Genomic DNA, 16,495 nt, shown 5'->3' with positions numbered 1-16,495 from the left:
AATATGCTTGACATATTGTGATAACTTGTTCAACCATTTTGCATGTAAAGACGTATGCTATGAGCTTGTGCCTAAATGTTGTGGGGGGTGAGACTATTCAACAGAGACCCAATATAATACATTTTGATCAACATGACATAAGCAACTGATAATGTAGAAAACAACAGAGAATTGTACATAATCATTTGCATGGATGTACCAAAGCATTTGCAACTTGTTCAAAGAAATGAGAAACTGCTTTTTTGATGTGCACAAGTGACACAATGATGTGAGAATTGAACAGGTAGTTTTGAGAATTTCAATTCTGATCTGAGATATGTACCAAAGCAACTGAGAAAAACTGTAATTTGGCCTTGACATTGCAGCCACATTGTCCTGTGTCCCTTTTGTGTCACTTTGTGTTTTGCTAGCAATGGAGCCAGATAAATAATTATAAGGTTTAGCACCTCATTGTACCTTACATGAGTTCTCATATGAATGTTGAGACTGAAGTCGCATTGCCACAAATCAGATATGTAACTGAAAATGTATGATTCACTTTCACACTTTCATCACAAATAGGAGCATACTGTGTGAGGGACAATATCTGATTCTGGACTCTTTCTCCTGCAGTGCTAACATGGGCTAGTCCACGTTCAGGGTAGGACAGAGCGGAGAAACTCCACCCTGAAGTCACTCTGAGAGTTGGGTAATCGACATTAAACCTGCAATAACTGATTTTGTTGTTCACTAGGGGGCAGCGCAACAAGCTGTAAACACAACATAAGATATACACATTATAAAGCTGATATGGTGAACGTGTTAGCAAACAGTGGTTTCACCTGATAAATGTAAGTCCAATATTCACTTTCCTTTTAGCTGCCTGTTGCATCTGGAAACAACGCTGATGGGACTGAACCAAAACAGTAAAGTTGAGGGCTGTAAAACCAAAACAATGACCTTAGTCAGGTGGTAATTCTCTGTCGGTTCATCACTACAAGCTACATGACATGTAGTAATTTGACCATTTGTTAATATAAAAATATTGAGTAGTGCAACTATAAAATGTTTTAAATGTTTCTCTTCTATCTTGTGTTTATAGTGTATAAGTGATATGCATTATCTACTTTCTCTTGTGTGCTCTGTGCTCTGCCTTTGTACTGAATGTTGAGTCTCTGTTATCCTTGTGTGCCTGTGAGCTGTTGAATTTGCCTGTGCTAAAGTCACCAAGACAAATTTGGATTCTGATACTGTACATATGTGTTTGGTTTGAGACCTTAGTCACATTGTCAGCAAACAGCGGGGAATCCAGAAATGCTGAAGATGAAGAGTCATTTTCAGAATTTGCAGCACTTCTCTGATCATGTGCGATAAATTTAGAGTCCCAAATGTAATAAGTGGAGCCATTTCTGTACACTAGTGATGGAAAATAGTTGGCGCAATTTCTATGAGTCTCACCTCTGAGAGTGAGACTTCCTCTTCCTTGCCTCCACAGCTGAGACTCACTCCAGCTCTTCCTTTCATCCGAGTCAAACCCCTCATCCTCCCACAAGTTCTTTTCAAACAAAGAACCAGACCAGAGAGAGGCAGCCAGCAAAGCTCCTCTCCCTAAATTGCCATCAATTTATTCTTTGTTCTTACTTATCTGTTACACTTCCACAACTCTGAAAAACTTTTATCCCATTCACAGCCATGTCTCTGTTCCTTTCCCTTCCCCACCCTACAATTATAGAGTGATAAACCACACTTGTTCATTCCTCTATTTGGCCTGAAAGCAAATCAGTTTCTATTCACTTGAGGACCAGTTAAAACAGAGAGTGTGTGTGCGCATGTGTGTGTGTGCGTGATGAAATGGAATAGGACGTATCAACAGCAGGTTTTTGCTTGTGTGCTGCCACCTAATCTCATGCATGATTAGGAGAGCAATAACACGACTGTCTGAGCAGGTTACAAAACGTGAGCTCCCCTTTCTGTGTGTGTTTGCTTGTGTGTGTATGTGTGTGTGTGTGTGTGTGACAGCCTAGAAAATGTTTATTGAACCACTGTCACATTACAACCAGACTCTTTCTTTCATTTTTCCACCTGTGCTCCTTCAGTCTTAAGTGTGCTTTTTTTTTATGAATACCTGCTGCATTACAAATCTCCGGCCTCTTGTTCCCCTTGACCTTCATCCAACCTTCCTGATTTCTTCTTTCACTAACACATTTTCCTTCTTTACCACTTCTATCCCCTGTGGCCTCTCTTCAATTTATTTGTCTGCTCTAAAAAGGTTGATTGCGGAGATACCCACTGGTTGGATCAGTAAACAAACACAAACACACATGGACACGCTCACTTGACAGATGCTAATGGTCTCTCCTCAGCCTGCTTTTTCCTTAAATTGCAGCTCCCCTTCTCTCTTCCTCCCTTACTGCCTCTCTCCCACAACTCAGCCCACTCATCCCTCACTCTGGCTGTATTTCATTCTTTCATTCACTTCCTGACTCTGCCCAGTCTGTGACTTCCCCATTGTGCTCCCTTTGACTGTAAAAGCTATGATGAAAAAGAAAAAAAATTGAGGGATGAGAGCTTTTGTAGTGAGCTCAAGAATCCACATGCAGGTATGTGTGTTTATGTGTGTGTGTGTGTGTAAAAGGGAAGGGGAAGGTCTGTCTAAAAGCAAGATAACTACTCATCTCAAATTATGGAGTCTGACGCCCTCCTGTGGTGGCTGTCTAGTTTAGATTATAGTCAAAGCAAGGATTTGATTTATGTTCAAACCTAAAGTACACTATGAAGTTTTTTTTTTTTTTTTTTCCTTCAGTACTTCAGTAATGTAAAAATTGATGTAGATGTCATCTCAAAGAAATTAGGCATGCAGGTGTGAAGTTGTTGGAGCAAAACAATCTTTACAAAGGAGTGTATGAAGAAGGTAATGTTCAAGAAATTGTGCAACTTTTAGCCTCATTTTGCAATGCAGTAAATTTGACAGACTGTATAAAAGATGCATTATTATTACATATAAATTTAAAGGCATCTCTTTTCTACTAAAAGCAGTGCTTTTGTCACTGGTTAATTGTGTTACAGCAAATCAAACCAGACAGCATGGATATACAGGCTTAATAATGGTGGGCGATAGGATGTCAAAATCTGCCTGAAGTATTGTAAATCTGTACTCAGGTGAACAACACAACAGTATTAGTGGACATTTCTCACGTTAGACTTCACTATCACACACATCACATTCATGGAGAGAAACTGAATAATTGTAATTAAAAAAGACTCATACCAGCATGAGGATTTGAGTTCTTCCCAAAATAACAGTTCTAGGTACATGACATACCTTGAATAGTTTGTATACACCACAAGTTAAAATAAAAATTCAAACCTGCAAAGCCATGAAAAATCACACCTCTGTTCACATAAAACCTGTTGTTTCGTTGCATGTTCACCTCCAAAATCTATTTGAATATAAATTTCTTTAATCCATTCGTTGAATTTTGAAACTGCTTGTCCTGTTCAGGCGAGAAAGCAAAGGCTAGCTAATTAAACATTTTACATTGTGTTGTGCAGGTGCGCAAGGCGTTGCTGACGTTCTCTCCCTGATATTGCTGTTTCATTATCACTTTGTCAAAATCCGACCTGCCTGGTTTTGAAGAGCCCTCTCTGCACCCCCACAGTCTGCCTCAACATGAAGTAAATGAAACTATGGCAAGCCATCATCAACACTACATTTACTTATGATTGTAATATTACCCAAACATAGACTGTGCAGCTAGAGTAAAGCTAAATTATAACCCTAAACCTATAAACCTATAATTAACTATCTGTATTTTGGAATATGATCTCTTTTTCTGGTTTCCATATTGATTAGCTGCCTTAATCTCTCCTATGGAGAAAACAGTCAGACCGTGTCAGAATTTATTTTAAGGACTTTAACATTTCATTTGATATTGTGGTGAAATGGGAGCCCAGTTCCCGACCTCTCTGTCCACAATTCAAACAGTTCTGTTGTGCTCATTGACGGCTGTGTCCCTGGTTAGAAAAATAACCAAAGCAATCAGAGTTTTATAGGCGGGATTATGCACATTCCAGTGCCTGAACCAGAAAAATGGTGATGGAAAAATTGCCTGTGGCAAAAAGTGTGGATGAGACTGATTCAGCTATACAACCTGTCATACATAAATTTACAGAAGTAACAAATATTAAATTGGCATATTTGTTTCATTGACTTAAAAAACAATAAGCACTCCAAGCAACTGTTACCACAACTTTAGTGTAGACTGAAAATGACGTTGATGGAATAGAAATGTAATTCGCTACTGATTAGGTTGGGGTAGGCAGGGGCCAATTAATATTCCAACAAAGCAGGACTGGTTGGATATGGGACTCCAGGCAAAATATAATGATGCTGTCATGTATAGTCTGGTGTGTGCACTGAACCTGACTGACATTTGTGACAGGTTGATGACTACATACTGCACACAGCTCATTTTTGCCCCGAGGCCATAGTGGGTTAATCCAGCTGTGAGTTAGAGTTAGTTAATGTTAGCAACTGTAAAGCACACATCATATTACCTAACACATTACTGTATGTACACATATCACATATACAGGTACAACTTATACAACACTGACCTTAATTCTGAAATGTCAAAGTATGCGTTGTCTTATCATCAAGGTTTGGAAGTCTGTCTTAAAACAATCCTAACATGCCCATTAGTACATTGAAAGTTTTTGGTTGCTTTAATCATTCCTGCTGTCCATACTGACTGCAAAGAGATCCCTTCATAAGGGATGAGAGACAAAACCCACAGTCCTCGTTCTGTGTAAAAATATGAAGGTAATATGAAGCTTCAGCAGTCTGAGTTAGACAAATAAAGTGGGTATCTTTCAAAGTTACAGTGTTTTTAGTACAAAATTCCCTCTTTGTTTCCACAGAAAGTGTTTTCTAGCTGAGCCGCAGCAGAAGGATATTAACACAAAGAGGAAATGTTGTATTAAAAAGAATGTAACTGTAGAAGATGCCCATGAAATTTGTCAGACTAGTGAAACGTCATAGTAGCCTCAGCTGAACTTTAGAAGTCAGTTTTTACACAGTCAAGTCAAGTAAACGTTTCAAAGTTTTCTCAGTATTACAAATTTTACTGCTCAACAAAAAGCAAAAGTCATTTGGAGAAATTGATTTCCTGAGATTGATAGTGGATATGTGGAGTCGAGCAAGAGTGAGTGTCTCATCTCTGACTCGCTCACCAGAACAATACACTGATGGCTGATGGAGAAAAGAGTGGGACAACCTTTTAGGGGATATTTTTCCACAAAAACGATAAACTCATTCAGGTTTAGCGCAGCAACATTTCTGATCACGTGTGTAACCTTAAAAATCACTTTATGACTAATCATTTCTTCAAGCTGGAGAAAGTTGACTGAATACGTTTGCAGTTTTTCAGCAACACATCACAGATTACACCATTCTGCCGCAGTGTGTGTGTGTGTGTGTGTGTGCTCCCTCCCACTCTCACTTCCACTCATCATTAATTAAATCTGTTTAATTTGCCTTGTCATTTATCACTTATGTAAGCATTTGTCACCATGTTGTGCTCTGCTGTAATCTATTTTTTCTTTTTTCCATGTCACTTGTGTCTCTGCTTGTCATCCTGATGTTTGTTTGTTTCCTCCTTCTTCCTTTTGTTCTTTTGTTTGTTCTGAAGTGGGATGCATTATACCTTTATAAGATTATTTTGATCTCAGTTGCAGATTTTTGTAAAAAACAGAATAATAATAATCTAGAAGGAGTGTATAGCCTGTCTACATCCAAGACCACAAGGTGATAAAACTCTTAAAAAAGGCATACGAAATGCAGCTTGTTGCATGCATAAACAACTATATTTTACAGATAATATAGATTTCTGTAGTGCATTTAAAAGTCTTCAATCTGAAGGCTAGAAAAGATATACATATTAATTATATATTTTTGACATATTTGTAAAATACTGTCAAAAAATATATAATTCTACAGTTTTACACCCCTGGAGAAAACATTTTCCTGCTTCCCTTTATTAAAGAAGTCCGTACTTTTTGAAATGCCATCTTTGCATATCAATGGAGAGAATACTTCACCCCTGCTTTCACTGTGAAGACATTTTCTTGTGAAAAAGACTTTTTAATATACATCTTAGAATACAAACTGTAGATAATAATTGCAGGAGCTGTTCTGTCTCTTAGAAACTGTGGCAGCTGTAGCGCCAGCCTGACTTCAGAGACACCACCTAAAATCACATCAGGAACTTAAACTCCTAAATGTAGCAGATCCAGACACAAATCCTGACACATGCAAGGCAGATTCGTGTGCATACTTTCAAAATACATTATATTGTGATATACTGGGATGGATTTTGTCCAACAACCGTTCCTTGTTTCCTTGCTTTCGTCTCACGTTTGATGGCTCCAGCCCCCTTTGACCCTGAAGAATATGAAAGCAGGGACCATAAAATGAATGTGTGTTAAATTAAGCCCTTTTTTTCTCTAGATTAAATTAAAAGTTAATCTCCCTGCATGAGGTCACAGTACAACTGCATTTTCAGTTGTACATCTTGGTTCTTTAATTTGATGTAGCCTTGACTTAGCTATTGAAGCATGGCATAATACAGGAAGACGCAACAGTGAGGTAGAGGCAGTTTTGATAGATAGATAATTTTATTAATTCAAAAGGGACCTTGAAGTGTTACAGCAGCCAAGCAACATAAATAATGCACAAATTTAAAAATAGAAGTGATTTTTTTTTGGTTACATTTCTGTGGGCCAACACTTCCTGGTGTACTGACATTACTCCAAAGTTGTAAGTTGTCTATAACTTCGTGACCTTTATGACTTTTAGCTAATTGAACTAGTCTTGAAATATTAGTTAAAGGTGTGGTGGGTTTGTATAAATTTGTGGCGATTTAAATTTCAACCAAAATATCAAGAAGGAAAAGAGCAATTAAAGCTGCTGCAATAAAACGCACCTAAAAATCTGTGATTTCCCTCTATCATACCTCTATATCATTGCAGCCGAATAAGGGATGTCATTATAAATATTAAATATAATATCTCTCAATTACAACACCAAATGTACAGCTTGTACAAAAACACTAAAGCCGTGCAGCGCTAGTTTGTCTTGTGGCAGCGGCCCCGGAAGTGTTTGTAAAGAGGTTAAAAGCCAGTTGACGTAGGCTAGCTAACGTTAGCTGTCAGCCGGGTTCAGTCATTGTGCAGGGATGGAGGTGACACGCAGCAGTAAGTAGCCAGCCAGATTTTGCACGCTGGATTTTTTGCTCACTGTATACATCATGGTAATGCACAACAGAGCAGGGACCTGATATATATTTTAAATGCATAAGACTCTTCCATTCCTCAGTGTTTGTGCTGCTTGCTAACTAGCTAGCTAGGTATGCGACTGCGGGTTTAGCTAAATGTTTCTCTTCTGGCAAGCACGCTGTCCTCATCACGCTAACGTACTGATGTTAATGCACTTTCCTTTTTTTCCCTCCTCCAGATTATAAAGACAGTTTAAACACGGTGTACAGCGCGATAGAGGAGGCTGACTTCCTTGCCATCGATGGAGAATTTTCAGGTAACCGAGTTTTAGCAGCGATTCAGATTGAAATGGATAAACGCTGTGTGTATATATTCTGACATGTGTTATGTGTTTTTTTAGGGATAAGCGACGGTCCTAATGTCAGTGCACTAACCAACGGGCTGGACACACCGGAGGAGCGATACACGAAGCTTAAAAAGGTTAGCAGAGTTGATAAATTACTGCACACCTCTAATGCATCCTGCTTTCCGTCCGTAGTCCTGCAGGCAGTTTGAGCACGTCCAGATTACTGTTTGTCTCTTTATTTCTGTCCACCAGCACTCCATGGACTTTCTGCTGTTCCAGTTTGGATTATGCACATTCAAATACGACCAGGCAAAGTCTAAGTGAGTGATATCTGCTTAACAAATACAGAATTATAGAACTGACAAAGGAATCCCAATACTGTCATCTGCTTATATTTAAAATGCTTTCTATATTACATCAAGAGAAGTATAACATTTTGAGACCAGATTGGTTCATCATCAGATACAGAGAAAAGGCCAACTTGTTGCGAGACCTGGGTACTCCCTGTTACTGTACCATCTCCTGGATTACCAAGTGGGCAACTGAACTCCAGGGGCCCCAAAATCCTCCAGGCTTACTGTGTGCCAACTAGTTTGTGCTAATTTTAATTGAAATTATTTTTGGGAATATGCAACACTCAAGCAAAATATCAATGGATATGATAAGGGCCTTAAGGTGGGTTCAGCTTTATTACCAGATCTTGAGGCCCTGTGTCAAAATCTAGCCTTGAGCCAAAGTTTATTCAGATTTGGGCTCTTACGATGCACATTATATGTTTAATTGAGTAAGTACACAACAGTCCAGGGCCAGGTAATATTCTAGTATAGGAAAACCGTGGGGTTAATAGTGGCCCAGCAGCTAATTTTTACCCTGGAGGTAATCCAGCTGATTTTTAAATCTTGATGTTAAACATATTTTATCATCTATTTTAATTATAATTTCCATTTTCAAATAGTCCAAACAAACAAACAGTTTACATAGATTTTCCTCAATACCATTGTTAGGTTTTATGCAACATTTGTCAATTAAATACCAATAATGGAAGTGATCCAGCTTCTGAATGACTCGTTGTTGTAATGAACTACCACCAACTGGAATAATTTCACTAATCCTCATTGTTCTGTTTCCTGTATTCCCATCTCTGCAGGTATGTCATAAAGCCTTTTAATTTTTATATATTCCCAAAACCATTCAACAGGACGTCGCCTGACATAAAGTTCATCTGTCAAGTAAGTCAGTGTTGCTCCTCAGGGTCAATGGATTGCCTCCTTGTTAACTGAGATAAATTACTTTTAATAGTGACAATGATTTTTGATGGTTTAAAAATGATTGTTTCTGAAAATGTCTGATCAGCTGTAAAAAGATGGTCCGTCCGTCTGGATTTTTGAAAGTTGTGAAAATGGCAGATCATTTTTGTCATTTCAGAGTTCCAGCATTGACTTTCTGGCCAGTCAGGGATTTGACTTCAACAAGGTGTTCTGTAATGGTGAGTACACCACAGAGCGACAGTGAAATGCCCTTTTGTCTCATGATGTGCAGTGCTTGATATGAAACCTCACTATTAGACTACCAGCTGATTTGAGTTTATAGCATCACATGTCAAACTTTACATATGGAAAGTTGGTAATGAATGCTTGGTCAGTTTCTTAAATAAATCAAAGAATTGACCATCTCCTGATTTTAAATTAAAATCTTGTTAATTTCATACTGCCGCTAATTCAAGGTTCTTGAATATGTTTTTGTTAAGACAACATTAAACACTTGGGAAGTTTTGCTAATTGTGATAAATAAACAGGATTGTTGTAGAAGACAGTGTTGGTGTAGGAAAAATGTATTCGGTACAGAAACATTCATACTGGCACTAGTATCTTAATAAAAAGAAATAAAACCCTGCCTCAGTGTTGGGTTAGGAAAGCTGTCATCATCTGTCCTACTGGAACAGCTGGCTCCGGGACCCTTGTGCTTCAACTAGACTTCTGAAAGTGGCCATTTTTTTTTAGCCTGGGTCCAGACCTCAGAATCGCTGCCCACATCTGATTTTATTTTAAACAGAATGGCAAATCAGGCTGATTTATTAGTCTAGTCTTTGTGGAAATCTAGTTGACTTTTACAGTCTGACAGTAAGTCTGTATTTTCAACGCTGTGGGGTTTACTGCTGTTTACATTCAAAAACATAACTGCACATGAAAGCTATGCAGGCTTAGCAGAACCTGCAAGCTGTAATTGTTCTGGTTCACTTGTATTTCCCTCTACCTTTTCCCAATGCTGGTGATGTTATTTAGTGCAGCTTTTGTTTTTTTGTTTTGTTTTTTTTTAATGCAAGAAAACATAATCTTCTAACTACTGCTCAACAAAATTCTTCCTGTCTAGGAGAGTGAATGTGTAGAGTCACCATAGAACTTGAGGTCACTATACAGAAGTAAAATTTAAGACTTTTCTGGTTTTCAAAGGAATCCCATATCTAAATCAAGAAGAGGAAGCCCAGCTGAGGGAGCAGACAGAGGAGAGGCGAAATCAACATGCTAATGGTGTAGGGACACCATCTTACATCTCCCCATCCTCCTCCAAAGGCCCTGCACACGTACCTGAGGAACATAAAGACTTCATCAACAGGGTCATGTAAGTGCATATGGAGTACTTTCTTCTCTCTTTTAACTGGACGTTCCCAGAGGGCTCTAAGGGCAAGAACGCAACTTATTCACAATTATGTTAGTGTCTGCCCCTTTTTTGTGTTTTGATCATTTTAACTCTTGTTTTCCCCACAGAGAGAAGGTTGAGGCCCTCTTCAGTAACTCAGAGAAGACTTTGGACCTGGAGCCATGTACTGGGTAATCTAGCCCTTCTCTCAAAATACCACACCTACACTGAATTTGTATTTACCATGTACTTTTTTTAAATTTCTACTTGTATTTCCTTTTCCAGGTTTCAGAGAAAGCTGATATACCAGACACTGAACTGGAAGTGAGTGTCACTCAACACTTTTGCTATTATTGTTGTTTATGTGTTGGTTTGTAGGAGATCAAGATTTGTTTTGCTTTTGCAGGTTTCCCAAGGGGCTTCATGTGGAAACCATCGAAACAGATAAGGTAAGACCATGTTTTAGTTGAACCAATTTTGCCCTTTTGTTTTTTGTGTGGAATATGTAAAATATTGATGTAAGTCCTGTATGTTTGCAGAAGGAGCGCTATATCCAGGTCAGCAAAGTAGATGATGAGGAGAGGAAGAGGAGGGAACAGCAGAAACTGGAAAGAGAGCAGGTGAGTTTGGGTTCAAGATGGATATTAAGTGAAAGTGTTAATCACATTCTTGTCCTAATTGTGAGGAGTGTGTTGAATGTAGGAAAACACAAAATTGTCTCATTTTGAAGAGCTTTAAGATGCACTAGTTCAATTACATCTAATATTTTTGCCCCACACTTCTCTACCCCCAACAGGAAGAGCTAAATGATGCTGTCGGCTTCTCCAGGGTCATTCACGCCATCTCTAAATCTGTGAGTCGACATCAGCATATTTCAACCTCCAACTTTTTTCAGTTAAATTGTAAATCGGCTCTAAGTTCCAAATCTTGAATTACGCTGAACTCATTAATTAGCAGTTGGAATACAACTTTCTGTTACTAATTCAGGTTTTTCTGGTTGGGTTTTTTTTTTTTTTTTTTATATATTTGTGGCTTTGGAATGTCTGACTTGTACCCCTAACCCATTTCATCTGACACCCAGGGTAAACTTGTGGTTGGACACAACATGCTGCTGGATGTGATGCACACCATCCACCAGTTCTACTGCCCTCTGCCAGAGGTAAAAAACTTAAGATGGATATTTCAAATATGGAGCCTCTTTGGCTGCATGAAATAGCATTTCATAGCTAAATAAAGTGACTTATGAATCATGTCAATGCTCTTTTCATCAGGATCTTCAAGACTTTAAAGAGGTCACAATGTGTGTCTTCCCAAGGTAATATTCCTCTCCTTTGCTAAATTTGTTTACTTGTATTCACAACAGATGCTTTTCTGTGCTTTTTTTTTTTGTTCAACGCATTATTGGTTCTCTGTCCACTTGCAGACTTCTGGACACAAAGTTGATGGCTTCCACTCAGCCTTTTAAGGTAAATGATCTCCTTCAGTGCTGCAGAATACAATGAGCACTAATTTCTAGTTGTTGATAGATATTTTCGGAAGGTTAAATTTAAACAATACAAAAACTCCAAGTAAACTGAACCCTTTCAAGGTTGAAACTGGTAGGGGCTTTTTAACCAGATTACCCTAAAAGCAGAATCTTTGGTTGGTGCTCTGGCCAACAAGTGGCTCCAAAAAAAAAAAACTGCAAAAACTTTATTTTACTTTTTGTGTTTCAGGAACTGATCACGAACACCTCTCTGGCAGAGTTGGAGAAACAGCTGAAGGAGACCCCCTTCAAGTCACCACAAGTTGGTGAGTAAAAACACCAACCTTTGCCTGAACCACTCAACCTACAAAATCCTGCCGACACCTTTTTTTTCTTTGTACTGTTCCTGTCAGAAACTGCAGAGGGGTTCCACAGTTATGACACAGCCCAGGAGCAGCTCCACGAGGCCGGGTATGATGCCTACATCACTGGCCTCTGTTTCATCTCAATGGCCAACTACCTGGGTAACACATACAATGTCACTGCTCCTGTTTGCAAATTAAAAAAAAAAAAAAAAAAAGTCTAAATTCATGTTGTTTAACTTGGTCTGCTTGATACTCTCTTTACAGGCTCTTTCTTGACTCCACCCAAAGCATACATCTCAGCTCGCTCCAAACTAATTGAGCCTTTCTTCAACAAGTAAGAGATTTACTTAAATTTACTGTATTTGCTTTCATTTACTGCTATACACCTTTTTTAAAAATGCATATAATACTTCTCTTTTCTGTTATCAAGGCTTTTCCTGATGAGGATAATAGATATTCCCTACCTCAACATCACAGGACCAGATTGTGAGTAAGATAATGTAGCACAGCAGGGCTGTATGTCAGGATTGCTGCATTGACTTCATGCTTGGAAAAACGGCACGATTTTTAAAATATTTTAAAACTCATGGCTTTGCAAATGTTATAAGGAAATGCATACAAAACATATTCAATGTGTTTGTTGGGCCCCAATGATATAGACAGTGCGTTTTGGTGAGACACACAAAAAAATCAAGATTTGTTTTCAGCAAGAATACACTAATGTTAAGTCAACCCTACGCTAACACTAACGCTAGAGAACTTCAACTTTTACTGTAGCTGTCTGTCTAATGTGGAACACTGTGGGTTTTAGTAGCATCTTTTCTGTTCCTACAGTGCAACCTAAAAGAGACCATGTCCTGTATGTCACCTTCCCAAAAGAATGGAAGACTAGTGACCTCTATCAGCTCTTTAGTGCCTTTGGTAAGACATGATTTTGCCTGATAATTCTGCTTGTACACAGGTATGACCCATTGTTTTTATCACTCACTTTTTACTCTATTATCCACAGGAAACATCCAGGTTTCATGGATAGACGACACGTCAGCATTTGTGTCCCTAAGTCAGACGGACCAGGTACAGATAGGTGAGTTTGACACCGCAGCTGAATACATGTCATCCGCACAAAAAATGTTCAATGTGTTAACGTCTTGTCCCTCATCATGCAGCTATGAACACCAGCCGCTATGCAGAGAGTTACAGGATCCAGACTTATGCAGAGTACATCCAGGGTAAGCAGCAGGACAAGGAGAAGCTTGGCCAGACGGCCAAAACTTGGGGAGAGGACGGCTGGGTGAAATCTCACTACACCTCCACTACTTCTGGTGGATTTGGATATCCCAGGTACACCTGTGCTGATTATAAACTGCATTTTTCAACATAACACTCAATGTGTTTTACCTCTCGCCTTGGTAGTTCCTGCAGGTGTGCACAATTTCTATTTATATTGATGTATGTTTGGCCTATTTCATTGTTCTAGGGGTTTGAGGAAACGCAGCATCAGTCCCGTTCAGAGAGAGCAAGGGGCCGGAGAGGCTCTAATTGCAGACGGCTGGAGTCACTACTCATACCCGGATAGCACAGGCAGCAAGAAGATGAAAACTGATGGTGTGTGAACGCATGCGTGCTTAAGTACTTTCCTGCTGCAGTGTGGTAACATGCAGCAGGTTTTCCCGTGGGGGAAAATACTCAGCAGAGATATTCAGCGTGCACTGAGGGAGACGGCAGGTGGCATTGTGAATAATCATCACAAACAATGAGATTAACAAAATCACGGAATGCTGGGTAATTACCATCAGATTTTATATTTTAGTAATGGCCACCTGCTGCAGAATGGACAGGTCAGATGCACTCCTGATTGACAACATTGTCCTCACACACACTTTTTTTTTTTTCTAGATAGTTTTGCATTTAACTCTAATTGAGAGAGCACAGAGAAAACACGATCATTTCAGTTATGCACAGATCTTGTTTTTGTTATGTTTGGCAAGAAATTTGGAACATTGAATTATAACGGTAAATTTTATAGAAAATACATTTATATAATACATCAATATTCCCATCATTCATGCAGTCCATTTGGTGGATTCATTTGTAGCTCCATTCGGATGTCTTTTATGTGACACTTTTCCATTATAATTTCTTCATCAATTACTAGCTACTGGTCCTGTGTCCTAGCTACTGTGTTTTTTTTGGGTTTTTTTAACCCCCTCCCCCATGTCTTGGTTTTAAAGTTGCTTGGCCATCACAAGCCTTGTGATGCTTGGTGTTACACATTGAGTGTATCTCTCCTAAATATGTAAAATGCAGTGTATATATGCTGTGTAAGGCTCTCATGCACTGTTTGTCATTGTGTTTCCTAGACATAAGTGGACAGGCAAACGCAGAAGCTGTTGAGAGCAAGACCTCCGAAGGATGGCTAAAGACTGCGTAAGTAAATTGGAGGTGATCATTTATTCTGTCACTGTTCTCCTGTTTGCTGTGATTGAAGTATCTTTAATGGTTGCTGTGCCCTGCAGAGATTCATCAGATTCAGCGGGATTAAGTCCAGTCCCTGATGAGGAGGAAAGTCCTGAGGCCACAGATTCAGCCAATGATGCTGAGGGGACGGTCACCTGGCAACAAGCCTCAACGGGCCATGGGAGGAAAGGTCAAAAGAACAAGAAAAAGAAAGCTGAAGGTGTGTTTGTCAAGCAGATTCAAAGGGTTAATAAGCCCTCACACTGACACAGTTCCAATGGTTAACAAAGGATCGGTGTCTAAGAAATCATAGAAAAAAAATGCTCCTTATAACTTCAGATCCTGCCTCATGATCTCATAAAGACCTGCCATAATGTAGATTCACAAAATGTAAAGAAATATAGGCTAAAATCAACAGGGCTAAGGCACAGCTTACTGCTAACTCACTTCCTGTTTGCATCACCCAAAGCATGAAGGGAACTGCAGTGTCAAAACTCAGAACATGCTTATCCAAATAGCAATAAGAGAAAGGGAGGGGGGGATGATCGGAGTGATATTATTATTATTATTATTATTATTATTATTATATATATATTTTTTTTTTTTTTTTTTTTTTAAGATTACCAAGGTTCTAACATATCCCATCAACGTTTTGTATTGATGCAATATTGACACTCCCGTCTGTCCATTCATATACAGTACAGATATTTGTGGTGTGTTAAACCTGTGGACATACAGGCAGAAACTGCATTTAAAGTTGCCCAAAACTTTTTTTCCCATAAATGCTGTCCAAGAACATGTATAGTACCAATGAAATATGAAATGATTGCATTTCTGAGTAGCCCAACTTATCCTGAAAATAATCATAGTAATGTTATCTATGACATGTCCAGCTAAAACATGTAGTGACCGTGCCCAAACCTATCAACAAAGGGAATTAAAAACTGAGCAAAAAGTTCAAAAGGTTAAATTTACCAATTGGCAAGAATTCAGTATAACTTGCAAATTAAGGTACATGTGGTTTTTGTTCTGTTTGTCCCTTTCTTGTACAGGTGCTGAATCTACAACATCGCTGTTTGAGGTCCCAGAAGTCTGGTAGCAAGTGGAGAGGCCACTGTCCCACACTGAGTCTCTTCATAAGCACTGTACATCACTGGGAGTGGTGCACGCCCGAAATTCATTCGTTCACTCAACCGCTGTGGATACTGTGTCCAAAGTTACCAGCCAATCTACTTGACTGGACTAATGAAAGAGAGAACACAAGCCATAATGACAGCTGCCATATTTTGATCTTATACTAGAGGAGCAGGCAACTCTTCTGGGTAAACGCACAAATGCGCCACTAGAATCTTAAAAATCTAAACTCCAGAAATGTTCATTTATTCTCTGTGTTCAGACTGGAATCTGCCACCACAGCCATGCTGTCACTTTGAAATCATTCATTAGTTTTAATGACACTGTCACCTCCAATCAGTCTTATATTTTGTGAGTTGTGTGAGGTTGTGCATGTGAGGGAGATATACATTTTCTCTGGTCTTTGTATCCCTGTGATTCCGTCTCATAAATCATGAGAGATAGACTACCACTTGACAGGTCCTGTACTTTACAATGTCTGGGTTATTTAGTATTTTAATGCAGTCAAATATTTTTTTTAATTTTAAAAAAAATTAAGTTCTGTCAACTATCCCAGTTTTATCAAACACATAAAAGCTTATCAATGATAATGTGATGTTTATTATTGGTGGCATTTTGATCCTTTATGAGAGGTGCTTGTTTTTTTTGTACAGAATTGTTTTTCTTTACCTTTTTTTTGTTTGTTTTGTAACTGTCAACCTGCAACATTGTCAAAGTATGTTCTAATGCAAAAGGTGTAAACGTTAGGAAGACGAATACATTTTTGTATAAGATAAAGTTTAAAAATCCTTAAATATTTCCTTGGAAAGGGAAAAAATTAAAGAATGTTTCTTAGTA

At 38.7% G+C, this 16,495-nt stretch overlaps 1 protein-coding gene across 1 annotated transcript; it reads left to right on the top strand.

Annotated features, from left to right (window-relative positions):
- Positions 1-7,105: 7,105 nt before the first annotated feature.
- parn (poly(A)-specific ribonuclease (deadenylation nuclease)) lies at positions 7,106-16,495 on the top strand. The gene is made up of 26 exons (XM_044190286.1): positions 7,106-7,233; positions 7,493-7,570; positions 7,655-7,734; positions 7,853-7,920; positions 8,748-8,829; positions 9,026-9,086; positions 10,051-10,219; positions 10,366-10,428; positions 10,523-10,561; positions 10,644-10,686; positions 10,777-10,857; positions 11,034-11,090; positions 11,319-11,396; positions 11,509-11,552; positions 11,661-11,703; positions 11,953-12,028; positions 12,116-12,226; positions 12,332-12,401; positions 12,498-12,553; positions 12,902-12,988; positions 13,077-13,151; positions 13,234-13,408; positions 13,545-13,672; positions 14,428-14,494; positions 14,584-14,744; positions 15,577-16,495. The coding sequence occupies exons 1-26, from the start codon at positions 7,215-7,217 to the stop codon at positions 15,621-15,623; spliced, it is 2,058 nt and encodes a 685-aa protein (XP_044046221.1). The 5' UTR covers positions 7,106-7,214; the 3' UTR covers positions 15,624-16,495.

Source organism: Siniperca chuatsi, linkage group LG3 (assembly GCF_020085105.1).
Source record: "Siniperca chuatsi isolate FFG_IHB_CAS linkage group LG3, ASM2008510v1, whole genome shotgun sequence".
Classification (NCBI taxonomy): domain Eukaryota; kingdom Metazoa; phylum Chordata; class Actinopteri; order Centrarchiformes; family Sinipercidae; genus Siniperca; species Siniperca chuatsi.
Note: the sequence above shows the minus strand (reverse complement) of the source record. Positions and strands in the feature narration are given on the sequence as shown.

Bases quoted from the DNA above. Each gene is read 5' to 3' on its own strand.
- parn (XM_044190286.1), top strand. The intron at 11,553-11,660 runs GTAATATTCCTC...GTCCACTTGCAG, and splicing joins ACAATGTGTGTCTTCCCAAG to ACTTCTGGACACAAAGTTGA. The intron at 12,402-12,497 runs GTAAGAGATTTA...TCTGTTATCAAG, and splicing joins ATTGAGCCTTTCTTCAACAA to GCTTTTCCTGATGAGGATAA.